Source organism: Uloborus diversus, chromosome 5 (assembly GCF_026930045.1).
Source record: "Uloborus diversus isolate 005 chromosome 5, Udiv.v.3.1, whole genome shotgun sequence".
Classification (NCBI taxonomy): Eukaryota; Metazoa; Arthropoda; class Arachnida; order Araneae; family Uloboridae; genus Uloborus; species Uloborus diversus.
In genome coordinates this window covers 53,081,536-53,109,493 of record NC_072735.1, presented here as the reverse complement: position 1 = coordinate 53,109,493, position 27,958 = coordinate 53,081,536, and the positions used below count along the sequence as shown (strand labels likewise).

The 27,958-nt window shown below is 33.0% G+C and overlaps 2 protein-coding genes across 3 annotated transcripts in view; one reads left to right on the top strand and one right to left on the bottom strand.

Moving 5' to 3' along the window:
* Positions 1 to 1,147, top strand: part of LOC129222924 (serine--tRNA ligase, mitochondrial-like) — a 51,679-nt gene extending 50,532 nt beyond the window's left edge. Inside the window, exon 3 of the mRNA XM_054857485.1 lies at positions 98 to 1,147. Coding sequence (XP_054713460.1) covers positions 98 to 590 — 493 coding nt within the window. The 3' untranslated portion in view covers positions 591 to 1,147. The remainder of the gene's footprint in view (positions 1 to 97) is intronic.
* LOC129221882 (U6 snRNA phosphodiesterase 1-like) lies at positions 1,142 to 27,958 on the bottom strand. Of its 2 annotated transcripts, none has more exons than XM_054856251.1 (7): positions 27,720 to 27,958; positions 25,348 to 25,497; positions 24,119 to 24,302; positions 18,149 to 18,202; positions 8,548 to 8,653; positions 6,092 to 6,172; positions 1,142 to 3,131 (listed from the first exon to the last, which is right to left on the bottom strand). In XM_054856251.1, the coding sequence occupies exons 2-7, from the start codon at positions 25,475 to 25,477 to the stop codon at positions 3,024 to 3,026; spliced, it is 663 nt and encodes a 220-aa protein (XP_054712226.1). In that variant the 5' UTR covers positions 25,478 to 25,497; positions 27,720 to 27,958; the 3' UTR covers positions 1,142 to 3,023. The 2 variants fall into 2 exon arrangements, with proteins under 2 accessions (XP_054712226.1, XP_054712225.1); XM_054856250.1 differs by having other exon boundaries at positions 27,806 to 27,958.

Genomic DNA, 27,958 nt, shown 5'->3' with positions numbered 1-27,958 from the left:
GCCTAGGAATTATGCACAACATAATACTAATCTAACATTACAACTAGAATTTTAAAATGTACTTATTGTTATTAAATTGAGTCTTTTTTATTAATAGGGTTCATCAATTTACCAAAGTTGAAATGTTTGGTGTCACAGCAAATGAAGTCGGGAATGAAAGCGAAGATCTTTTAAGTGAATTTGTTCAGATTCAAGAGGAAATATTTTCTGAAATTGGTTTGCATTTCAAAATCATGGAAATGCCGCCTTGTGATCTTGGATTACCAGCATATCATAAAATTGATATGGAAACTTGGATTCCAAATCAGAAAATATATGGGGAAATATCAAGTGCCTCAAACTGCACAGATTATCAGAGTCGGAGATTGAATATTAAATATGTTTCACCGAGGACTAAAAAAGATAACTTTTGTCACACTGTAAATGGAACTGCAAGTGCTATACCACGCTTACTTATAGCTATTGTTGAAAACTTTCAAAATCTCGATGGTAGTATCACTGTTCCAAAACCCTTGCAGGACTTCTTACAAAAAGAAATAATTTCCGAAAAACTTGCTGAAAATTTAGTTTGCAAGAAACCTGTAGGTTAATATGCAAATAATTTATTAATTATTCGCATTAAATAATTAAGGCTTAAATTTATTACGCATGCAGTTTTTAAAAAAATGAAACTGTCAAATTAAGGTTTTGTAGGGGAATGTGAGGCAAAGTAAAATAGTTACGATAACTTATTTTTTTCAAAATTAACAAATTGGAAATTTGTTTTAAAAATTACAGTGTACATGAAGAATGAACAGTGTATTTCATAATAAAACTTGCACTGAAACATTTTTTAAAATATTTGGCACTAAATTTGTACTTGCGAAAAAAAAAAAGTGGAAAAATTTCACCCTTTTTTTTATTTATGGGGAAAAGTGAAAAATAAAGTATTTTTCTATATTTTCTATTTAATGATTAAAAATATTTTTGGTCTAGTGGATGAGTGAATAAAATAGTGAATAAATGAGAAAATAAGAATAAATGAAAGAATATGAATAACTTGATGAAGAAATGAATACGTTATTTAATGTATGATTGAATAATTAAGCAAAATAAACTATTTCACTTTGCACTGCATGCATTTGACTAATTGTACAAAATATTTAAAATTAAACAAGTAAATATTGCAATGAAAATTAGTCTCAGTTAATATTTAAAATTGTAATAACAAGAACTTTATCATTTTATTGTAACAAAAATATTTTTTGACTTACTGCAAAATATTACTAAATGAGTATATTTTTTTGAAATTTGCTTGCAATGTTATATGCTTTAATCTCCAGAGAACTGTCTCCTGACTATAATAAACTACAAAAGGTACTACATTGGGTGCTACCACCAGCTAGGTGGCGCTAAATACAGTAAATATTTCACCATTTCACTTTTCCCCACATTCCTCTGCTTTTATTAGAAATAATATGATTGTTCAACTCATGTTTGTAAAAGTTGTTGACCATAAAAAAATGAGGGAAAAGAAGAAATATTTTAAATGCTTCACTACTTTTAGTTCTTAAAAAAATATTGATATAAATCAGCATAAAAAATGATAACTATAAAAAATATCGTTAAAAATACCATTTGGTTTTGTTTTTAAAGAAAAATATCCTATGTTGCATGTTTCCAGCAAAATTTTATTGCATTTAAAAAATCTTAGTTCAGGTTATAATTCTTACAAAAATCTGCATTGCAAATCGATTTTTTTTAGTAAAATTTTAAAAGGAAATGAAACTTTTTATGATTCTTTTGATTTAAATTACTTTCTTCCTCTGTTGACACGAATAAAGAATTGAAATTAAAGGTAAATCACATTTTAAACCCTTCAACACAGTTAATGAGCACTAAATAATTGTTATAAAATGGAAAAGAAAAACTTTGGTATATGATGCTTATTTTATGAAAAATTATCATATAAGCTTTGTGATACAATATGATTAAAGTGAAAAAACAACGTAAATAAAGCAAATGAACAATATGAAGGTCTATTGTTTATGAATGAAATGTTGTGGACTGATGAGTGTCAGCTTACGAGATAAGGGAGTGTTAATACTCACAAGTCATTTTTGGTCTTTGGAAAATCCCCGTAACGTATAACAAAACAGGCAACAAATACGTTAATCTGTAAATGTTTGGTGTAGAACATGGAATGACGAAGTAATTGAACCTTTTATCTACAATGATACTTGAAATTCTGATAAAAATAGAGACATTATATTAGTACCATTATCTGATTATTTAGAGGAGTTTGTTTTGTTAAGAGATTTTTCAAGGATGGTTTCAGCAAGATGGGGCTTCAGCTCATGAATCCTTTCAGCCTCGTACATTTCTATCCAATACGTTTGGAAACAAAATCATAGGATATGAGGGTCCTGTGAGTAGCCTTGGCGGTCACCTGATTTAACAGCATATGATTATTTCCTTTGAGGTTATCTAAAAATTGAAGTATACAAAAGAGAATCCAAGAGTAAAAAGGTTCGACTGTTGTTGGTTTTTTCCTTCTCCCTTTTTGTGTAAAATATAATATCTTATCAGAATTTGTTTTGTTAAGAGATTTCTCAAGGATGGTTTCAGCAAGATGGGGCTTCAGCTCATGAATCCTTTCAGCCTCGTACATTTCTATCCAATACGTTTGGAAACAAAATCATAGGATATGAGGGTCCTGTGAGTAGCCTTGGCGGTCACCTGATTTAACAGCATATGATTATTTCCTTTGAGGTTATCTAAAAATTGAAGTATACAAAAGAGAATCCAAGAGTAACAAGGTTCGACTGTTGTCGCTTTTTTCCTTCTCCCTTTTTGTGTAAAATATAATATCTTGTCACACGCACTTTTATGTTTATAAAACATATTTAAGTTTGTTGTTACCTTTCAGAAAACCAAAATTGTGTTGAAAATCTGTTGTCTTAAAAGAAGTGTGTAATTCAATACAATCATTTTATGTATAAAAATTAAAAAATATTTATGTACACTTTGCATTACATACATTATTACTTGAGGGAAAATGTGAATAATTTATTTCCACTTTTGCAGCAAATTTTCGTTACCCATATCTGGTTGCATTTGGAATGAGAATTGAGAAATAACTGGAAAACTACCTAAAATAGGAGGAGAAAAAAATTTAGAAAGATATTTTTAACTGCTTTTCTGAAATTTATAATACAAACATAATGGGTTCCGTAAAAAGATTCACATTAGGAAGGCGAGTACTTACAAGGGGGCTTAACATGTTAGTTTCAACATGCACTTATAAAGATTTACGTCATACAAGTAGTTTCTATGCAACCTTGACCAAACATGATGGTAAAGAACACTATGAAAAATGATTTCCAAGATATAAAATAAGCTAAGTGAAATACCAGGTCACATGAAGCGCAAAGTTATGGAAGGACAGTCGATTTTAAAAAATCCATTAAAATTTTTGATGAATAACACTTTAGTACATTAATGATACAATCCTAAACTTACTTACGACTTTTTTTTTTTGGTTCCATATCTCATTTTAAACTGTCAGTCACTGATGACTCACTCGGCCTGAATGGAAAGTTGAGTCACACTAACCAGTGACTGACGTGATAGCTAACGTGTTAAGAAATGATTTATAAAGCTTAAATTAATTTTTGTGCTATCAACAGAGTTAAATCAGCATTTATATAAATTTGAAGAAAAATGTACAAAAGCATATTTTGTTATCATCATCACTTTTTTTAAGCAAAAAAATGTTATAAAATGGCATTAATTGTTTAGTCAAACATTTCACTGGTCTTGAAAAAATGTCCTGAAATTAGTGAATCAGTTTAGGGACCCCTAGAACGTCCTTAATTTTCTACATATTTCCAAAAAAAAAGAAAGAAAGAAAGTTGCTGTGATGCATTAAAATGTTTCAGTACTCTGGAGGAAAAATGAAAGTTAGTCTGAAGCAGTGGTTGGCGATATTTTGCTAACAGAATACCGTAAAAATGGGGTGAATCCGAACACTTTTTAACTTTAAACATCAAAAAAGTTATTAAAGATTTTAACACGTCATTATATAATTTTTTAGCAGTGTTGCAATTCACCTTTTTCTACAAGGTACACAGAAAGGGGTTCTGATTTACCGAGCAGAAACGGGGGAGTTGGAACAAATATTAAAATTGTTATTTGTAATGATTCAATCTTTAAAATAGTTGACAAAAACAAGTAATAATGATGAAGAGGGGGAGAAAAAGTGCAGAAAATAGCTTTTAAACAAAAGCTTTTATTTTTCACACAAGTGAATGTATGTAGTAAATCTTAAATCTCTGATGTTGTGAGACATTTTTCATTTTTTACGATGCAGTTTGAACAAATTGTAAATTTAAATACTGTAGACTTGTAAAGGCCAGTGCCTAATAAAAAAATTCTTTCCATAGGTTTAAAACATGAAAAGGTCTGTACATACAAAGTTTAGCGGATGTTGAAAACCGAGTTATTTAGCTTTATATGTGCAGTCCTGATAATTAGCCAATTGTGCTTCTAAAATGACAAAATTTATTTCTGAACTTCTCATGATATTACCTTCCTAAAATAAAAAGGCTACTGAAAATTACCCCAATGGAGAATTTCTTTGTACGATTGAGAAGATTTGTTTTGTTTGACCCAGCTGTTCCGATGCGCCTCATTTTGCAGTACCAGCTCATGGTTTTAAATTATGGGATGCAATAAGCCATTAGCATCAATATTTTTTTTATATAAGCTAAAGAAGGATATACATGTTTTGAACTGACTATTTTTTATCTGTCACAATGTAACAACAAAATTTAAACTACATGGGGGTAGTTTCAGGGGGGGGGGGTTTCAGTAGCCCTGTCTTGGCCTGTCCTAGGCTGTAAAAACAGAGAAGAAGATTATATTATTTATATTACTTTATTTATTACATTATGGGACACTATTAATGAGTCCATTTGTCATCTTTCCTTTCAAAGTTTGGATTGGATTAAAAACTAGTTAGCAGTTTAATCTTATTATTGACAAAGCAACTGTTTTGAAAAAAAAAAAAAAAAAAGTTGGCAGGCAATGATTTGAAAGTTTATCAAGGGAAAATTCAGTCTTAAGGTATGGCCCTGCGAGTTTTCTTTCTGTTCAATACAAGATTCATACTTTTCAAGTGTTATCTCATGAAGGTTAATTATAATTTAAATATATTAAATACAAACATTAACGAAAAAGGTAAATCAAAAACATATTGATCAAGAAAATTGCAATGGATAAAAAAAAGTAGAATTGCAGAAGGATAATAGGAAGTTACTGGCCAATTCCTCTTAGCGCAGGGCCGTAACCAAAAAATAATTTCAGGGAGGGTTTCAAAACTTTTGAGCTGAGCTTTGCACTATTTGCGCTAATGTTCAAGTTATCGGGGTATCTATTATGAAAGCAGTTCATGCAATTATTATACATATGAAAGACATTTGAGTTTTGGAACAATATTTTTTGGAAATTTTTAAATATAAAAGAACTTTTTTGGGGGGGGGGTGAACCCAAAGCCCCCCCCCTTCTCCTGTATATGGCCCTGTCTTAGTGCAGCAAAATTTTTCATCACTTGAAGAATCTATTAAATCTTTTGAGGCAACTTTCATATTTTTTTATTATTGAAAGTAGATTGAAATAATGATGTTTTATCATTTTTAATAACTTAGAAAATTAGTGAGAGAAATAACATACATTTGATAATCTTTATTTTTAAAAATTTTATCAAAGGTAGAAAATGTTGAAGCCATGAAAGTTGAAGCTTAAAGTGGTGTACAACAGTATATGATTTTAACAGTAGTGTTATGGATAAGAAAAGTCTGAGTTTCTACAATGACTAGATGTTGATTTTAATGTGCAAGTCCCTTTTGTCTCATGTAAACCGCTAATAGGTACTTTACTCCTTTTAGAGCTTATCTAAGTATTTTTAAAAATTCTAATCTGATAAATCACTGGGAGCACTCTTTTGAGCTAACACTATTATCAGGCCAAGAAATGCAATGTATTACTAGTTGCATGAAGAAAAAACGTTTTTTATGATTCATAGCTATATTGAAATTAAAATTCAACTTACATTTAGGTCAGCCAAAATTTTCTCAATTTCTTCTGTCTTACTACCAATGCAAGAAGCACAACTTAAATGAAATGAAGGATTCTGAAAGAGAAGAATATTTGATATCAATTGAAGCAGCAATAGATCATAGAATGTTTCAAATGACTTTAAATTTTTCATTTCAAATGTTGCAACATTAGAATATAAAATGTTTTAAATGATCATTAAAGGGATAAAAACAGATAATATAAAATTTTAATGCATGTAATGGAATGTTGATATACGAAAAAAATAAACAATGGATACAAAAAAAAAAAAAAAAAAAAAAAAATTGTTACAAAACAATACAAAGCAAAGATACCTTATAGTTTTTTATCACACTGAAATTATTATGTTTAACATATGTAGCAATTTATAAAGCTTAGAACAATCAGAAAATTATAGCCAGTTGAGTTATGGTTCTACTTTTTTGCATTTCAATATCCAAATGGGGGGGGGGGCAAGTTTCTAATTTACACTAATTAGGTACTTAAAACAAGACAACTTTTCTACAGATCAAACCTTATACCTTTCCAAAAAACTTCGGTCGAGAAGTATATTTAAACTTCCAAGTTATAGACGTTTGATTAACAGAAATATATAAATACTACTCGTAAAAATTTTTAATTTTAGTTAATTCACTTAAAGATGTGCATAATTAAAGTTTATTGGTTTAGAAACACACCAATCAAAGTATTAATGTAGTCTTTATCATTCTTTTAATTACAAGTGTAACAGACCAACTAAAGAAAAAATCTCTTTGAATTCTATCAACAATTAGCTGTTAAGACCTACTTCCATGAAACGATTTGGAATTGTTTTAAAAATAGAGTGAAAATTGAAAATAAATATTCTGAAACTATTTCAATTAAAATCTAATGAAGAAGTTTAAGGTCCCAAATACATAGGTTTGTTTTTGATATATTATGAAAATAATCCATTTCTGCACCCAGAGTTTTTTAAAGAAATTTTTTCAAGATTGCAATTTTGGTTAAAGATTTGTTTCAGTGTTTGTTACTTTCGTAAACTCTTGATTTTATTTCTAAGTAATAACATTAAAATTTTGCTGTTCATTTTCTCATTGGGTTATTTGATTTGATATTTTCATAGTACATTCTTGACTTTTAACTGTGCTGAAAATTCATGTTTTTATATAGTCAGTAAGTAAAATCTTGGTTTTGCTTCTTAAGTATTTGACAATGCTATTTTAGAAAGATATGCCCTTTTTTCAATCGAAGCCAACCATTTTTATGCTTCATATATATATTTTTTATAGATTTGTGCCTTGTCCTTTTGAAAGTGTAGTCGTGAATTCTGTTTGTAATTATGATAATTACTTTTGTTCCTGGTTTGGAGGCCATCATTTGTATCACAAGCATTTTGCATTTTTGTGGAGCCTTTTGTCTATCACAGAAGTTACTTAGAGATCCATTTGCTCAGATTAATCTGAGAATTGCAAACTGATAAACCAAAGAATTGGTAGGAGTGAGGATCTTTGAGGATATCCAATGTCTGTCATAGAACAAGGTAAAACATTTGTCATGAACAATTTTGAATCTCTTTGGGATTGGTATGATAGTGGGGCTTTTTGTAACTGCCAAATGGTAAATCTGCCAGTTTTTGTTATCACTAAAGATATAGTTAATACTAACAAATGAGTAATACTACTAAGTCACTTTTGCTTGTAGCAAAACAAAAATAAATAAATGGGCAAAAAGTTTTTATGCACATCAAGAGAAAGCAGGGAAATCATTAGAGTTAAGGTTTTTTTTGGGACTGAACTGTAAAATAAAGTGTATTTATAACAGGTTAGAGTAAAAAGAACAAAAAAGTGCTGTCAAAAATGGGTACCTATTAATAGTGGTAGCTTGCCTGTAGAAATATTTAGCAAAATATTATGTTCTGTAGTTTTCATGAAAGTACAACTTTTCAAACTTTTGTTATATTTGTGTTCTATTGAGATTTTTAATTTAGTGATTTTTTGCAATTTATTTTCAAGCAATAAAATTGGCCTGGTGATTATTAGGATGAAAATAAATTTAATAGAATAATTTTTTTCTGCTTACTTATCTAATCTTTTTAGCTTGCTCATGGCTTAAATTTTGAGATTTTTTTTTCATTTTCGAGATTTTTTTCAAGAATTTTTGCTGTTTTCTCTATTGAGTGCTTTATTTAATGTAGCATTTCATTTTCTTAAAGGATTATATTTGCAGGTTAATCCTAAAACTTTTGTTATTAAAAATTGCAGAAAAAAACTAAATTGACTGCAAAATGTTGCAGGCGTTTCACGCATTTATACTCTAAAAAAAGAGACAAAACATAAATAGAAGTAAACTTAGACACTCGTGAAGCAAAAAGTTGTGCTTCATTTCGTTTATCTCATTAGGCAAAAAGTTACATTAGAAATCATTACTCAAACACAATTTATTAATGCTTACTTGATAAAATGTTGGAAGTTTAAATTCTAGTAGACATGAATCAACTTTGTCAGCTATTTTCTCCAACTTTTCAAAGCCAGTATGTGCTTTTAAACCAAGAAAGGTTCTAAAAAAGAAAGTTCAGGTTAAATTTTCCTATGATAATGTCATCTGAAGCAGTACAAATTTTTACCTCGGAAAGAAAAAGCATGTGAAAAATAGTTACCACGAAACATACATATACTGGTGTGCAAAAATTAAGGACGAGACGGTTTTTTCAATATAACTTTGTATAAAAGCTTTCCAAATCAACACATTTAATACCCTAAGATCCCCAATACGTAAGGACATGTGTAATGTAAGCAACTTACTAAAAGAGAAATCAGAGGGATAAAAAGAAGCTTTATTGAAAAAGTAGCATGGAGCGCAATGCGAATGAAGGCCGAAACATCCCTGTGATGGGTGTCTAGCAAGAAACATCCGGTCTTTAGTAGGGGATATGATCTCCCCCGACTGCTAGGCAGGTTTCACAGCGTCTGCCCATGCTGAGAATGAGGGTGTCAATGAGTTGTTGAGGCATTGCTGCCCATTCCTCTTGCAGCGCCAGTCGAAGCTCCCGAATCGTTACTGGTGGTAAGGTACGAGCTGCCAAGCATCTACCTAAAAAATCCCATACATGCTCGATGGGATTGAGATCCGGAGATCGTGCCGGCCAATCCATACGTTCAATATCTTCACTCTCTAAGAGCTGTTCGGCAGCTACTGTGCGATGACATGGTGCATTGTCGTCCATGAAAAGGAACTGCGGACCCATAGCGCCTCTAAAAAGACGCACATATGGAAGAAGAATCTCGTTACAATAACGTGTCCCGTTGACTGAACGTGCGTCGAAGATGTGAAGGTCTGTACGACTACCAAGCATGATGCCTCCCCAAACGAGAACACCGCAACCTCCATACCTGTCCCTTTCAATGATGTTCGAGGGATGATTGCGGCTTCCCCGCTCTCTCCAGATGAGTATGCGATGAGAATCGCCACTGAGAGTGAATCTGCTCTCATCTGTAAAGAGTACTCGTCCCCATTCATTGTCTCTCCGATTCCGGTGTTCCCGGCACCACAGAGAACGCCTTCTCCGATGGGCAGGCGTTAGAGGTACACACTGTATAAGGCGTAGTGCAAACAGACCACCACCGTGCAGTCTTCTGGCCACAGTAAAACGCGATATCGGTCGTCCAGTCGCCTGTGTCGTGTGTCTAGCGATTTCTCCCGCCGTCTGCTGCCTGTTTCTTCTGGCCTGTAAGACAATATACCGGTCATCTGCGGGTGTGGTTCCTCGTGGATGACCACTACTGAACCCCCGGATAGCTGTTCCTGTAGTTTGAAATTGTCTCCAAAGTCGTGAAACGATGCTGTGAGCAATTACGAACTCTGCAGCCACACTTGTCACACTGCGGCCTTCCTCCAACTTCCCAATGATTCGACCTCGGGTAAAAAGCATCCAGATGTCGTCTAACAGATTGATTATTCGCCATTTCTCGCTGAGGCAGCAACTCGGTGTGATTTTAACTGCTATACGGCGTGCAATCTCTTTGCCAGAAATACTGATCTTACACCGACAACATGCTTTATACTACTCAGACACTCCCCCATTACGTCTGCCTGCATATCTGCGCATGTGCTACCGTACATCACCTTACTTAATCTCCTGATTGGTCTTTCTGTCCGCTCTGCCTCTTCGTTCAGCTGATATGCTAATTTTTCGACTTTGTCCTTAATTTTTGCACACCAATGTCCGAACTCTGCAGCCACACTTGTCACACTGCGGCCTTCCTCCAACTTCCCAATGATTCGACCTCGGGTAAAAGCATCCAGATGTCGTCTAACAGATTGATTATTCGCCATTTCTCGCTGAGGCAGCAACTCGGTGTGATTTTAACTGCTATACGGCGTGCAATCTCTTTGCCAGAAATACTGATCTTACACCGACAACATGCTTTATACTACTCAGACACTCCCCCATTACGTCTGCCTGCATATCTGCGCATGTGCTACCGTACATCACCTTACTTAATCTCCTGATTGGTCTTTCTGTCCGCTCTGCCTCTTTAATCAGCTGATATGCTAATTTTTCGACTTTGACCTTAATTTTTGCACACCAATGTATATATATATATATATACAGGGGCGGATTGACTACCTTTGGGCCCGGTCGGCAAAATCACATTTTGGCCCGCCATTGCGAATTTTAAAAAAAATATATACTTCTTCTATATGAGCAAACTGCATTTTGGCCCTATTACCAGCATACTTCAAAGCTTAAATAGTTATGTTAGGTTAGAGACACATATGAAACAATAAGAACTCAAATTGAAAAAAAGGAAAAAAAAAAATACTTGGCCCTCGAAATACTTTAAGTTTTAAATCTGTATTTAAATTGCATACATATATGGTACAACAACACCATTCTACGGAAAAAGGAACAATTTGTCAAGAGCATGACGGTTCATATATTTCATTAAAAATAATATTTTAAAAGGGTAATGAACAAAATTTTCGTGCTTAAGGGATCGCATATGTATACGAGACTTCCCAAACTAGTAGATCTACGTTTGAATATTTTTTTAGTGATTGATTCTGACGATTTTATGATTTTATTCGAATATTTTTTAAAGATTTAAAGATTTAAAGGTACTATACTATCAATTAACAACTTTACTTGGCAAGCATTCCCTCTTAAAATTATTACCAGCTTAGTTAAAAAAATTCGAAGTACACCCCATTTTGTAAGTACTCTACCCCCAGTATAGCAGAAAAATCAGTTTTTTTTTTTACTAAATCAATATCCATCAGCTAGAAAATAGCAGGGGCAGACTGGGCAGGTCGGCTAGTTGGGGATCCTTGAGTGGGTCAACCGCAACCGGGCCTTAAGCAATTTTGTTATTAAACATAATACATTCAAGTTCCCACATAACATTTTTAAAAGTGTTATAACTTTTAAAAAAAAACTTTATTTTGTTTATTCTATGTGAAAAAAAGCGTTTTTTAAACAGGTTTTTCTTTTCATCCTAAGTAGGACCAAAGTAAATAGCTGAAGTCCACACGTGCGAATGCTTTCCTCTCTTATCAACTTCCTCTCTAATTTTTAGAGTCCTTGGGGCCATGGCTCCCACATTGTGGAAACAGGAGGGGCCAGAGAAATTTGAGTTGGACGCGGCCTGTAAAAGAGCCTGGGATGAAAACGGGCCCCCCTTCATCTTGTTTACTCCTATGTCCCTACATTTTCAATCCTCGTTTAAAAAATCTCGGGCCCTCTTCAGGCTCTTAACCGGGCCAACAGGTGTCACCCTCTGCACGCCCCGGATCATTATAAAACACTCCAAAGCATAGCCCGCGAATTTAAAGCAGGGTCGGGGGCTTTTCTCCGCACGCACCCCCACCTCTTAGCCGTAGGCCTTCTCCTTTTTCATCCCGGGCCCTTTTACAGGCCGCGTCCAACTCCAATTTCTCTGGCCCCTCCCTTTTCCACAATGTGGGAGCCATGGCCCGCCAGGCGAGGAAGTTGATAAGAGAGGAAAGCATTCGCACGTGTGGACTTCAGCTATTTACTTTGGTCCTTTTTAGGATGAAAAAAAAACCTGTTTAAAAACACGCTTTGTTCACATAGAATAAACAAAATAAATTTTTTTTTAAAAAGTTATAACACTTTTAAAAATGTTATGTGGGAACTTGAATGTATTATGTTTAATAACAAAATTGCTTAAGGCCCGGTTGCGGTTGACCCACTCAAGGATCTCCAACTAGCGGACCTGGCCATTCCGCCCCTGTATATATATATATATATATATATATATATATATATATATATATATATATATATATATATATATATATATATATATATACTCAGTAGAACCTCATTTTATTGCACGTCGGTACATCACAAAGTTGGTTACAAGTAAGTTGAGTGCCATTGTGTCTACGAATATTTTAAAGAATTTTTCAAAAAATCCCCATTTATTTCATTCACAAAACTCAAAACTCATACAGCCTCATATGTCCCACAATCTTTTTTAATTACTCACATCTTACTTAAGCACTACATGTTTATTATGCTCCTGCAAAATGTAGGATACTTGACCTATCGTCCAAGCGCATTAGGAGTTTGGTCAAGAGGATCATGACCTTCATAACAAGATCTAAGTTAGCCTAAAATTGCATTTTGAGGATTTCAATTTCAAGAAAGTAACTAGGGCAAGTCCTCGACTCTGAACGTATTACGCTTATGATCACCTCTAACCCATTCCATCCGATTTATCTGCTTATATTTCAATAACTAGTGGTACCTGCATGGCTTTGCCCATAGTTGAAAATTAAAAGGACATTCGGTACGCCTGTATATTTATAAATAATGGATGACGAATTTCTCCCCAACTGGCTATGTTCATTCGCTCTCCCATTCCACGTCATGATAATTTCGTAATTTACTTGTCTATCTTATGATAATTTTGCTCCGGAAAGTGTTCTTAAAATTGAAATAGAAAAAGAATAAATTCGAGTTTTCGAAAAATCGCTTTGAGGTGCATACCTCCATGCTACAAACTAACTTTGTGCAAAATTTCATGAAAATCGCTCCGAACGGTCTAGGCCAGTGGTTCCCAACCTTTTTTGGCCCATCGCCCCTTTTGGAAGTTAAATTACACTTATCACCCTCCCACGTACTTCCCTTAAAAACACAAATTAGATGGCACTGATTCTAATGAAGATTAATGTTACTGAACGCTTAATTTTAGTTTAAAGCTTCAAAAAGTGTATGATAAAGCAATGATTAGCTATAAAACTGAATTTTTTATTCTTAACCCCCTCCCCCCCCCCCCCCAAAAAAAGAAAAAAGGTAATTTAAAGCACTTTAATTAACCAACCTCATTTACATACTTAGCAAAAATAAGAATACTACCTTTTTCAGGTACATGCTTTTTTTCAAAATTGAAATCTGGAAAAAATTGAAAACTTTAACTGTTAAGATTTCTTCTTTTTTACCTTTTTAATGGCTGCCTTGTGCTTGATGGAACTCCGTTAAAGTTTTGATGTCTGGCTTTATATTAGTGAGATTTAATCTGAGGTCCCCTTTGAGGCAGATATCCAATCTATTTCTTTGCTTCGTGAGAAGCTGCACTAAAGAGCTAAATCCTCTTTCAACTAAATATAATGAGGGGAATGAGATGACGACCTGTTCAACTTTTTTTTCCAAAGTTGTGGGTTAGTACCCATAAGCTTCACCCAGGCAAGTTCGTAACCGTATTGCTTGAAAGTAATTTTTGATTCACAATCAAATTTCAAATCCATAAACTCTGTCTGCGAAGAGTTTTCCAGTTCATCCACATCTTGAAAACTAAATGGGTCTAAAATGCGGTCAGGAATTTGTAAGTTGATCAAATCTGCAAACCTTGATTCCATGTTCTTTCTTAACTGATTAAGGTGATCAATAAAAATTAAAAATTTTTCTTCAGGAAGTTCATCATCCACGATTAAACTCTTTTTTAGAGTAGGAAACAGGATAAATTCTTTACGGCCAATATTTGCCTTGTGGATTTCGAATTTGGCAATGAATGCTGAAATTATGCTTTTGGCCTTGATGAGGTTCATCTTGTTTCCTTGAAGCTTAATGTTGACTTCGTTCATTTTTTCAAAAATATCTGTGAGATACGCAAGTTTCAATTTGCACTGTTTCAAATTCTCACTTAAAGCAGGATCATACAAGTCGAGAAACTCGGCTACAGAGTCGAATAATTCAAAGAAACGGGGCAAACAGTTTCCTTTGGAAAGCCATCTCACAGACGTATGTAAAAGCAAGCGTTCGAATTTTTCATCATTTTCATGGCAAAACTCTCGAAACAGGCGATCATTGAGAGAATTAGCTTTGATCTTGTTAATACCAAAAATGATTAATTTTAAGGTTTCATGTAAAACACCACTCAATTTTTTTGCAGCCAAGTGTTGACGATGAATGACACAATGGATGGTAATCACTTCTGGCACTTCCTTTTTAAAGTGTGCAAGAAACCCAATATGACGACTCGCCATGGCAGGGGCACCATCTGCTGCGCAAGCACTTACATTTGGCAATGGAATTTCTTTTTCTTCAAAATAATACTTCACCACTTTAAAAATCGACAATTCCTTTGTAGCAGTAATCAAAGTTCTGGCGAACAACATTTCCTCAGTTATCTTTTTCAGCTCATTAATAAACCTAACGCAAGCTAAAAAAATAGCTCTGTATCTTGTCACAGTTGATTCATCAATCTGTAGAGCAAATTTACTTTGTTTCAAAACATTTATGAGTTTTGCACTCAACGTCAGCAGCCATTTCATCTATTCTCCCTGGAAACTGTGTTGTTACTCAGGAGGAGAGATTGACTTATCTTTTTACTGAGTCCACATCAAGCAAAATTTTCAACTATTTTTTTGCCAATCATATGAGGCTTACCACATTTTGCTATCAAAAGAGACACTTCCGTAAGAAGCCCTTTGTCAAGATCTGCTGCTTGTCTTCTAAGTAATGTACCCACCTTTGGCCGTTTATCCGCTTTTGTTTTGAGGTCTTGAAAATAACTAAGAGGTTTATTTACTTTGTCACCATGCACTCTTGACAAATGCTCTTTCATTCGCGAGGGCTTCATTGCTAGAAAATGTTTTATCGCAAAAAAGACAATGCCGAAACTGCACATTTTGCGGTGTCGTGACAAAGCAAATTTTAAATATTCTGCTGAATACTGCCGGCACTTCTTTTTCGAATTCATATCAAACTTCCACACTATGAAACATGCACAATTGAACAGAAATTTACTAAATTAAATCAAACAATATAAACTACGTGAGGAGGTTATATGCGCTGATTGCAAGATTCTGAATGACAACTGATAAGTAAATGCAAAAATCCATTCCTACACATATCCATCCACTTTTCAGGCGTTAAATATATGCTGGCGCCAACGGTCAGACAGAGCTTACAAGATTTTTTTTCTTCCTCGTGAAAACGGTAATAAAATAAAAGATATTATTTTTCGCCTTTATGATTTTTTTTATCCGAGCAGATTTGATTGAGCTGTAAATCCTACATGCCTCATTTTCTGGGAACGACTTTCTTTTATTTGACGTGCCATATGCTTGGTTCGGTATTACACAACATAGGTATTCTGATAGATATTTCTGAATTGTGTACCGATTTGTTTTAATAAATATAGTTCTTGAAAGGTTAAGAATTTCCTATTACCAGGTATCCGAATACCGGTCGCCCCCCCCCCAGAAATTTATCGCCGTCTAGAAGAGTTCGATCACCCCTTTGGGGGCGATCGCCCCCCAGGTTGGGAATCACTGGTATAGGCGCTATGCGCGTCACAGACATCCTATAGACATCCAGACATAGAGACTTTGAGCTTTATTATTAGTAAAGATGACACCTTTCATAACCAGAAGCTATATCTGCTTTGGCTCAAGTCTGAGTTTCAATTACATTTATGCTATAATTACTGCTTTTTTGTGTGTATACTTTTATATAATTGCAATTTAATATGTCTACATGCAGTAATATATGATATAATTTCAACAAAAATTTGGCAGTACATGTAATTCAAGGTTTATTAGATGCTTTTTTTTTTCTTTTTTAAATAGATTAGTCGTAAAACAACAAAGCATATATTTTATACTTCATTATGTTGCTGTTATTAACTCATATTGAGTAAAAAATAAATTTCTTTAAACAGTTATGTTACAGAGAAGGTGTAAAACATGTTCTCCAATACCCTTTGTGCCTTGGTATAGCAGGGATTTAATAGATATGTAACTCTGAAAGTCCACAATCTGGTACTGACATTAGCCAATGAATACCAACATTCACACACCAAAGATATAGGCAAAAGACTGAATATTTCCAGTGAGTTGCCAGTGAAAATCGATATTCTCCAATTTCCATCTTTCACAGTAATCTTAATATATAAAAATTTTCTGTGCAGATGTTTGTCACCATAAGGCTTTTAAATGGCTGGACTGATTTTGATCAAATTTTTTGTGTGTAATTAAGTTGTGGGGAGCATGGTTTAGAAGCACGATGGATCGAATTGGAAACGTTTTTGTTAATTTATTAGTTAATTTAAATATTGGATGGTTATATCTCCCAAATGATTAATATTTATTTTAACCTATTGTTGAGCGGGAACTGAAATAAATATTTAACCTGTTGCCAAAGGACAATAAGAAAGCCAGCTCTGCTTTTTGTAATGAAATCTCCTACTGTGATATGTCAATTGAGAATAGATAAAACGTAGAGAGAGAGAGTGAAGGCTTCATTTTTTGAAAGCAACGATTTTATGTCCCGTGATATATTTTAAAGTAAAGTACTGGAAGGTTCACGCAAAACATGTGTTCTGTCGTCGTAGTGGAACTATGTGACCAGTTCGGTGCTTTAGGTTTTTCTAACCAAATGATCAGAAAGTACTGTACCTAGCAACATTTGTTTCTCGGCTCAAATCCATCTGAGTTTTGGCACCATTGCCAAGAATACTTTAAGGATTATCAAACTAATCAGAACATTATTAAAGGAAAAGATGATGGAATTTAAAGACAAAACAAATTTAATTTTTGTCTAGATAAATTACAGCAGGGTAGTCTGATACACAAAAGATCAGTGCAGTGGAAGATAGTTATCTTTGGTGGAAAGAACAAATTAGGCAATATATGAAGTTTTAAAAGTTTTCGTTCAAAAGATCAGATTGCTAATCGGTCAGAGTTAGCTTGGCTCACTGATTGACTGGATTACAGTAAAGTGGTGGTTTGGCGACTTGGCTGTAAACAATAGAGTTGCGTGATCATTTGTTTACATTTTACAGCCACTGTTAATGTAATTTATTGTAATTTTTGCTTATTTGGCAAAATATTTCAAGTTGCAAAGAAGATTTTTGTTTTTAAAGAGTGTTTAGTCATTTTAGTTGAAGAATGTATTTACCATCGGGAGGGGGGATGAGTGATTTTCGCTTATTCAGAGAAATGTTTTTACCTTTATCATTTTTTTAAACAATATCCTTTATCCTTTAGATTGTTTTATTCTTTTTCATATGGGGGATGTTGAAGCAGATTTTCCCATTTGTTCTGGATGGGTAGTTAGTTTTTTACACTTTATATCTGAGGACACTTTTTATCCTTTGAGTATGGCTGAAGGAACAAACCATCAAGTACGGGAGAAAAAATAGTTAATAAAACAACTGCTCAGTAGACATTAGAGAAATCAAGTTGTAATAAATATACGCATTCTGACACCAACCAGCTTAAAACATTTTCTTTATACTACTTATTTTTTTCAACGAAACCGTTTAAACACTTGATAGTTCATTGAATTTTTTAAACTTTTCAATTTAGAAAGTTTGGACAGAACAACGTCTGTCGAGTCCTCTAGTATACATATAGCATTTGTTCCTAATGTGAGTGTGCGCACCACACATTAGGAACTGAGAAAAATGATGAAATATTAGTAGTAAATGAAAAGCATTTTAACACATATGCACGAAATAATACATCTTAAACTGGCATTCTCAAGATTACATTTGAAAAACAAATGTGCTAATGAACATACCTAGTTTTTTCCTCATTTTCATACACATCTAGAGACTGTAATGCTACTTTGAACCTAAGTATAAAATCATATAAAAATTATTAGTATTATGGAAAAAGAGAAGGAATGCAGTTATTTAACATTCAATGAAAATTCAAAAAACAAAAAATCAAAAACATGTCAACTGATTTATGTTTTGATATTTCTAATTTATGATTAAAACAAAAAATTTGAATGAAGATTTTTAAAAAAGGGGGAAAAAAACCTAAGGACTTCTTTCACAAAATAATGTTCATTAATAATGCTTAATTTTAGTGCAAATTAACAGACTTTGAAAATTATTATTTTTTTTTTCAAAGAACTGCTTTTAACCTGCACAATGGCAAATACCGTTAGGAAACTTTTTCAATTCATAACATTACAAATTACTTTTTCTTACATGATCAATCCTAAGACTTGTTTGTTCTTTTCAACTTTTTTCAAAATGAAAAGACTTTGTGTTATTTTATTTTTATTAATTTTTACTTTTGCAAATTCTTCTATCTAAAACTAATTCTAAATCAACAATTTATCATTTGAGCCATTCCATGGAAAACTGTCACTTCCCTTTGCATGTGACGCCACATATATTTAATTAAAAATAATACTTTAAAATGTTAATGAACAATTTTTTTTCTGCTTAGCAGATTACAAACTTATGTGTGATTTCTTAAGCAAAAAAATTTCGTCATTACCATTTAAAATGATTACTTTTTAATGAAGTATATGAACTGTCCTGTGCAGGACAAATGTTGACTTTTTCGTGGAATGGCCCATTTATAATGAGAGCTCTTTATATTTTGTTTGAAGACATTTTAGGAGATTAAAAATCAGACAGAACAAGTTTTGATAAACGTGGGGTCAAAACAAATAATTAAATATGTAACCATAGAACTGATGCAAACAATCATGAAATATTGAAAATAATTTGGAAAATTCAAATTGTTTGGACAACTTGATTACAAGTTGCCCGATACAGGAGCCCCCTATAAAAAGAGGGAGTCCTGCCACCCCCCACTCACTGGATTCACTTCCTTAAATCAGTTCCTGTCATTTCTGCTTTCTAGGAAAAGCTTACTCTGATAGTTGAAGAAAGAAAAGATGACCGAGATAAAAAAAAATTTGAGATTTGTAGAAGAGTGAGGTAAAATGATGCTTGACTGACACTACATTTTATTTTTATAAATGAAGTTAATTATCATTGTAGTAGTTACAGATGAATAGAGACTGATAAAATAACACAAAAATAAGTAGTTTCCCCCCAGACTGAAAAGGGGCAGGGTGCTTTCAGATAAGCTCAGATAAGACTTTAGTTCAGGGATCGGCAACCTAAATTAACTGCCAATCTACTTTCCAATTTGACAAAAAAATAGGATCGACTTGATTGATCTCTCCTCGCTGGGTCCCTGATAAAATTCTGCTCAAAACAGTTGTCTTCCTTGCTAAAAAAATTATGAAACATTCATACCAAGTATAATCTGTCAAACCATACTAACTTTTGCAAACATTATTTTTCAAGAACAAAAAGCAAAAATGATTTTTTTCTTAAATATTATAAATGGTGGCCCTTTCATAGACTTTAAAAAGTTCTAAAACATTTTAAAAACTCTTTTGATTCAGAAGTTGAGACTGATTTCCCCCCGGAAAATACTGTTTTTGAATGGTACTCTGACAAAAAATAAACAAGGTCAAGAATGTCGCCGGAATCATGAAAGCAGGCTCGAAATCGATCGGTGGATTGCGATTGATGGGTTGCCTAGTGCTGCTTCCAGTTCAATTAAAAGGGCCCTTTTTGATGGAAGTTTTGTAGTAAAAAGATGCTTTTTAACTTTTTGATGTTCTACATGCATGCAAAATCTAAGTATTTCTTTATAATAATTATTTTTTTAAATCATGAAAAGCTTTTTAATGTTTAGTTTTGATGATGATGCTAAAGATATTCAGATTTACCTTCTATTCAAATTCTATTGGATAAGTGTTTGAAAGAAGGCAAGGACGTGACATGATCTTTATTTTTCGAAAAAATATTTTTTTTTTGCGATGAAGTTTTATTCAAACTTTTAATTGGCAAGGAGGGCACATCAGAGGGCTGGCTTAAAAGGGGCTGGGCACAATGCCCTCCTAAAAAAGCCTGGGGGAAACACTAATAAGTTTAAATGGTACTTTGATATATTTCAAACCCTCAAGCTTTCACTTGCAAAGTCAACAATCTAGATAAGTTTTTGACACACATTATAAACAGTTTCTTAATATTCAAAATGTTTAAATAAACATAAAAATTTAAAAGCTCACTATTTTACCATCCCTATGAAATTAAACTATGAAAAAAGATTAAATGAATCTAAGTTAGCACAAAACTCAGTTGCACTAAGGATCTCACTATTTGCATGTTGTTCTCATAACAATGCCACTTAACATTATACTTCAGGTAAGAAATACCACCTCCTAGTTTTTTTTAGTATGTACCCTAGACGAGCATAATTTTGAACTTAACTGATTTGTATTTTTGTGCTGGTAAAGTTTCAATAACTGAATGTAGTTTTAGAGTTGCAGGAATTAGCACTGACCTAATATAAAATTTCCTCATACATAACAGTTTGTTTTTCAGTTTGATTCTAACACATTAACACTTCAAAATATTTTCTAAAACTTTAAAAAATATTTTTCTTTTTTTGTATTTTCACAAACTAACACTGCATTTCCAGTACAAGGCTAGAAGTTATCTTACAAATATCTGCCACAGTTCAGTTGACTTTATAAAGAGTTATGAAGAATTTACATACTTAAAGCTCATTTGTGCTGAAACACAAATATTACCTTTGTAATATTGCAAGATTGCAAGAATTGTGCTGGATTGCAAGAAGAAAAGTGCATTCAAATCAAAGGTTTGTTATTAAATTTTCATTTATGTGTTTCATAGTTAAAAGAATTCCCTTTACCCTTGACACTTGTAACTTCATCAATGAAGTTCATAACAATGAAGTTGCGAGGAAAAAATTTGTTATTTCAACATATATTTAGTCTCATGCTAACAAAATACAAAAATTTTTGTTCGAAACGTGTACCTTAATACAGGGCTCTCCAACCAACAGCGGGCCAAATCTGGCCCACGAGCAGCTTTCTCCCTGCTCACAGGTTAGCTTACAAACCAATGGCGGATCCAGAGGCCTGTTTTGGGGGGGGGGGGCGATTTTATCCGATGGGCGATTGGTCCATAAAACATTTTGGGGGGGGGGGGGTCAGAGAAGTCATGGGAGGGGGGATATGGGCAGCGCCCCTTATTTATTTATTTATTACTTTATTTTAAATTTTATAAAATTGGGCTATGGTATTTTTGTTGTTGGTTAAATGATCGTCTCAAAAAAAAAAACCTAGGGACACGACCTGAAATCTCGAGACAAATATCAACAGTAGACTTCCTTCTTTCGATTCAAAGCTCCAATTTAATCTTCATCAAAAAATGTGACAAACATTTAAAGTACCCTTATTAAGTCAATTCTTCTTTCTTTAAACACGTGAATCGATCAGCACCAGCATTTCCCAGTCGATCTATAACTTTGAAGTTAGAAAAACGGAGGGGGCAGTGCCCCTTTGTTTTTAAAAAGGAGAGTTGCCCCCACGAGCCGCCTATGATTCCATCCCATCCGTTCTCACATGCGCTCAAAAGTATCGGACGCACAAAAGCTATTTCGTTGAGAAGATCATTCATGAGCTTTTAAATTGAGTCTTACAAATAAAGGAAATACATTCCCTTATATCGCCATTTTTTATATATTTTCTCTCATCCTATTATGGAATGAAAGAAAACACTATTCTAATGTAACGTGGGATTTTCAGAGATCGATATGACATGGATTTATGAGGCATTTCTATGAATCTCCTCGGTAATACATTTTTGAATAAAAATAATGTCTAATGATTGCCGAAAAAATGAAAACAAGCAACTACCAAAGTTCACTATAACTACAAATAGCGGCAGTAAAAAACGCGAAACAAAAGTTTAAATAAAGATGTATCGAAATAAATCTTGTAACAAAAATTGCTTATATGATAGAACCAGAAACAAATAAAGCGGTTAATTTTCGTTATACAAAACATAATTTTCCACTATTTAACCAGTATTAAAATAAATTTAGGATCAAAATAAAACGTTTTAAGTGTAGTTTACTTTTGTTTGAAATAAGATTTTACTAGGAAATGCGAAATACAAGAGACAGAAAAGATCTTTTAACAATTAAAAAAAAAATTGATCTGTTAATAAACCATATTCTGTTACAGCATTGTTAAATTACACTTAATCAGTGGCGTAGCAAACTTGGATGTCAACCGGGGTGGTAATCTGGGCTATCACCCCTCACCCCTCCCCATCAACCGAAGGCGAAAAAAAAACCTTATTCAATGTTCAATGAAAGAAACAAAGTTCATACAATATTCATAAACAAAACGAAATTGTGTCCCCCCCCCCCCCGAGAGGGATATCATCCGAAATAAACGTTTCCCTCGTATTGATACCAATGCATTTGAGAGATTATAAAACATATGCGAATTTCTGTTGGTATTTATATTTTTCCGTTGGTATTTACATTATCATCTCTTACATGCATTTTGGGTGTCTCCGCCCCCCCCCCCCCCGCCCCACTCCATATGAGTACCAACCGCCTGAAATGCCCTTCTAGTAAGACCAATATGTTTGATAGAAAAAATATATTTTTTTTTCATGTTGGAAATAAAATTCAGAATTGAAACATCGAAATTTCTCATATTCATTTTAGTGTCACAATCTAGGGGGTGTCACCCGGCTTAGCCCCACCCTGCAAAATAATTTTTAATATAAATTGAAATGTTGGGGAATTTTTTTTAGAATTGAAGCATTTAAATTTTTCAAAAAAAGTTGAAGATCAATTTCAGGTGCCACCTGGGGCAAAACCATCCGCGCCACCGTAGCAATGCTACTGACTTCATCAACTCACATTTATATATAAAATAATTAAATTTATCAAATAGATAAAGGAGAAAAAAAACCCGTATTTTCATATCAATCAACTAAAAAACCGCAAATTAAGGGAATATGTAATACCCCCCCCCCCTGGAGCAAAAATAAAACGTATGTATGGCACCAGTTATAAATATGCAGGAATGATTACACCTTCGAACGATATAAAACAAACGCTGAGAAGGAAATACGCTTTCAATTTTTAACATTTATCATTTAAATTTTGAGCATAAATGAAAAAAATTTAATGTATAAATTTTGAATTTGAAAAAAAATTAGATTATTCTTCAGAAAGTGTTCAAACAAAAACGATTTATTTTGGTATGCAACCTAATAGTAAAAAAAAAAAAAAAAAACCACGAAGTCTGTTGGGAGGGGGGGGGGGCGATCGCCCCAATCGCCCCCCCCCCCCCTGTGGATCCGCCACTGTTACAAACCAGAAACATATTTTTTTTTTAAATTTGGAAATATTCCTTTTTAAGCATTTTAGAAGAAAACTAAGCCAAGAAAATCTCAAAAACCAACACTAAGCATCATCTTAGCCAGAGGGGTGAAGGAAGGGGCAACTGCTTCCTCCTAGAGGATAGTCCCTGATTTTCCCTTCTCTGTCTAAAGTCACCAAAGATAGTTAAAAATTGCATTTTTGGAACTTCAATTTCAAAAAAATTCTGTAGGATAGTTGCTTGCCCGTTCTTTTCCCCTCATTTGACCAAAAACTACTAAAACCATCTGAACTGAAATATCGTTGGATTGTTAGCCCGCCTTGCCTGCAACAATTTACAATGTGGCCCTCGAGCAAAAAGGGTTGGAGACCCCTGCCTTTATACATTATTCTTTGTACAAAGGTAATTTAATTTTTAGCAACAGAATATTTTACCTTGCACTAACCTTCAAAATTGGCTTATATGCAAACATATAAGAAAACTTTAGCTCATATAATAAGAATTAGAATACATTACCTTGAAAAATAACTTAAATGAGCTTTAAGAGAGTCAACAAATAGTGGAATCCAGTGATGTCGTAGCTTTACCGTTCTCGATAAACTAATGTGAAAATCTTCTACAGTGTTTAAAATGATTCCATGAGATTCTGACACTTTCTTCAATTCTTCAACCATTTCTAAGAATTCTTCAGGGGGCTTATCTGTGGTATTATAGAATCTTTGAATAACACAAACAATCTAGCAAGATAATATTTTAAGTAACAATAATTTTAGATAAGTAATGCTTTCTGTTTTCAGCAATATATTTTTATTTTAACAATGTGAATTTTTCCTTTTGATTATGGTGTAAGCATTTTCTCTTATTTAGTAAAAAGCTGCATATTTAAAGGTTAAATTTCATATAATAATCAATTATAGGGAAAAAAAAACCATATTGATTGATTACTCCACTTTTGTTCAAAATTTTGGTTGTTATATTCAAAGATATACACATGAAAACTATTTCCTTCTCATGTAACTTATTCCATTGTAAAATAAACCGTTTTGGACTATCCATGTTTTCAGATTTTCCATGTCGCCATTCCCAGTGAATAGCCCAGATAATCAGTAAGATGCTATATTTTACATATGCTATAGTTTTCGAGCACTTATGCCAACAAGTTAAAGAAAATTTCATTAAAAGAGCAAAAATGTGAGCCAGAAGGGTTGTCAAATTTTTGCATCCAATTTAAAAGGCAGGAGAATCAGAGAGGACATGTTTCAGCTGTTTATCAAAATGAAAGATGCAAATTGTATAAACTTTTGTATCAAAGGCAAGCCAAGGGGTCATTGTTTTAAGCTATTTAAATCTTAGAATAATCTGGAAATGAGGAAAAAGTACTACTAGGGATGTAGGCACTTGGGAAAGCTTAGTCGAAGAAGCTGTAACATGCAAGGAGGTAGATAATTTTAAGAAAGCTATTGATTTTTACTGAGGACTGATAAATTGACTAAGATCAGTCTATCTAGACGCAGAGTCTGCTGCTCGTCATTTTTGTATTTGCAGAAACATAATCTTCATTTTTTACTTCATAATTAAACAAAAACAGCATAAATTTATGAATGAAAAAGTTTTTGAGAAAAAATAAAATGCTAACATATTTTGAAGCATGTTTACATTAAAATGCATAGTGAAAAAGATATTACTTTACTTGTTAACTCTAAAACAAAAAGGATCAACAATATGATACTTTAATTTTTTCTTACATTGAATGTAAACATATGTAGCCCATACACCTCTTTCATGAGGAAAAGATCTGATTTTTCCACCATGTTTATTTGGATCATTTTTAGCATCTGGCTCTGTAATATTTTTCATACATTTGTGAAATTTCATCAGGCACTGGAAGAAGAGAGCTGAAAATACAATAAAAATAATTAAACATAAAGGCTATTTAAAATAAAATATAGATAGTAGTAAATGTAAATACAACTTAAGTTAAACATGGACAAGTCTGCACATAGATTCAGAACATTTGAAAGTAGACATCATATTGAATGCCTCAACTTTTCAATACTATTTCAATGCACTGAGCCAAAATTAGCAATAATAAGGTTTTCAATAAATGTTGTAAAGAATTCTGTAGTGAGATACCTCCCTCCATGAGAAGGTGGATCTAACTTCTGGTGTCTAAGGGATACTTATGAAAATATAATCACAAAAAATTTAAAACAGTGGCAATAAATTGCAGAAAAAGTTAAGTGGTCCATCTCTAGATAACTTTTATTTGTGAATCCTGCAAGTAGTTTGGAAAAAAAGGCAGGAAACAATGTCAGTTAAATTTTATGTTTCATGCATAAAAGCAAAATCATATGTGCAATGTGCAATTCATGGGGGTCCACTAAGTTGGAGGCAAAAAAGTACTCCTCTGGATAATAATACTTTCAATTTTTTTAAAAGATCAAAACATTTTGACCTAAGCCATATAAGGAATGAGTTATTAAAACTTCTTTATCTTAAAATTTTAATCTGCACTCTGAATTTGTTTCCAGAATAAAATAATAAATTTTTGGCAACACATTTCTGTCAGTTCTCTAAGGAAAGCAGAAATATAAATCCCCTTTTTCTAAATTCCAAAACTGAAAACATTCAAGAATGTAATTTTTATTACTTTGTAAGCAAAAGGAAAAAAATATTTTTAAAAATTAAAGCTTTAAAACATTGAAAAAGCCCCCCCCCCCCATGAGCACCAATGCTGCTACTCAAGCAACTTCAGGTAACCAGTTTTAAAACCTAATCAAGACGTGATGTTATACAATATTCTGTATGTTATACCCCTCTTCCCTCCCCAATGTACATTAGCAAATGTACAATAGCAACATGAAGATGATAAAATCTGATTAATCACAGGTAACTGTTTTTAGCGAAAAAATCATTCTTATGCATGCATAGGGGGATAAGGGGCTCATTGCAGCTGAAAGTACATTAGGACATTGTCAATAATTTTAAACTAAATTAATTTTTTTAATTTATGACCTACAAATACTTATAGTCCTACAAATCCAATAATGAAATAACATGGTAGTTATATTGAACAAAATATATTTTGGAAAATGTTATTTCAGCAGAGCTAAGTAATTTTCTGAAGTCTGCAATTATATTTTTTTGAACAGTTTTTTATCAAGATCAGAGCAAAAAAACTGAATTCCTACTATTAAAGTAAGTGTTTACAGTTATTTTTATTGTTATTTTTGTTACAAAGAAAAAATTAGGGCATTAGATCAAGAACCCAGGGTAAGTTGGATAGGGTTGCCCACACACCCTAAGAGCGAGGGCGTCCCCCCCCTAAATGTCGCAAAGACCCCCTTAAGAAAAGGAAAAACTACTCCTTAAAACAACCCCCCTAAAAATTTCAATGCCGCAGTCTGTGCCACGACCCCCCCCCCCAGGTGGGCACCCCTGCGTTTGGAAAACTACAAATAAAAAAAAAAAAGAAGAATCAGAAAAAAATATTTTAGAATTAACAGAGTATAGTTTCTAGCCTAAAAGACGTAGAATACACAAACAAATACAATGCTAAAGTCAGACAAAACAACGTAAGTAGAAGCACAAATTTGTAAATTACAGCAGACACGTGTTTCGGCGTTACAGGGAACGCCTTTTTCAATGCAAAAAATAATGAGCTTTTGTCAGATGTCTTTTCATCCATAAGCTCATTATTTTTTGCATTGAAAAAGGCGTTCCCTGTAACGCCGAAACACGTGTCTGCTGTAATTTACAAATTTGTGCTTCTACTTACATTGTTTTGTCTGACTTTACTGTTCAGCACAAAGGTATTTATTTATCTTAAATACAATGCTATTTTGAAAACTTGCAACAGAAATTCAATGCGTATCTTCTAAGAAACATCATCCACTACATGAACAATTTGCATGTGACATGAGTTAGAAATAAAGTATTTCAACTTCATGCCAAATAACATTGGTTTTCTTTTTGTATACAAAGAGTAAAGCTGGTATTTATAAAAGAAAAGAAAGAAAACTAAGCTCTGAGCAGAATGAGCATAATATTAATGAAATAAACAGCCATGGAGAAAATTTCAGGGAGAAAAACACATAAAAGCAAAATATATGCGTACGAAAAATGAGAGGGAAAATATGTAATGAAATTTAAAGCACTACAGTTCAGCAGTTTTCCGTTCTAAAAAGTATAAATAGAAATAACCATTCGTCATTATTTTTCAAACATTTCAGGGTTTCATTAACATCAGACTTGGAATTTAATGGCGATGGAGAGTAACATTCTTCATCTGAAGAATAATCAACTAAAGAATTCATCAAAGTACAACTTTCTGTTTTAAATCCAGGAAAGACAGAG

Bases quoted from the DNA above. Each gene is read 5' to 3' on its own strand.
- LOC129221882 (XM_054856250.1), bottom strand. The intron at 18,203-24,118 runs GTAATGTATTCT...TTTTATACTTAG, and splicing joins CATTTAAGTTATTTTTCAAG to GTTCAAAGTAGCATTACAGT. The intron at 8,654-18,148 runs GTATGTTCATTA...TTTCTTTTTTAG, and splicing joins GAAAATGAGGAAAAAACTAG to AACCTTTCTTGGTTTAAAAG.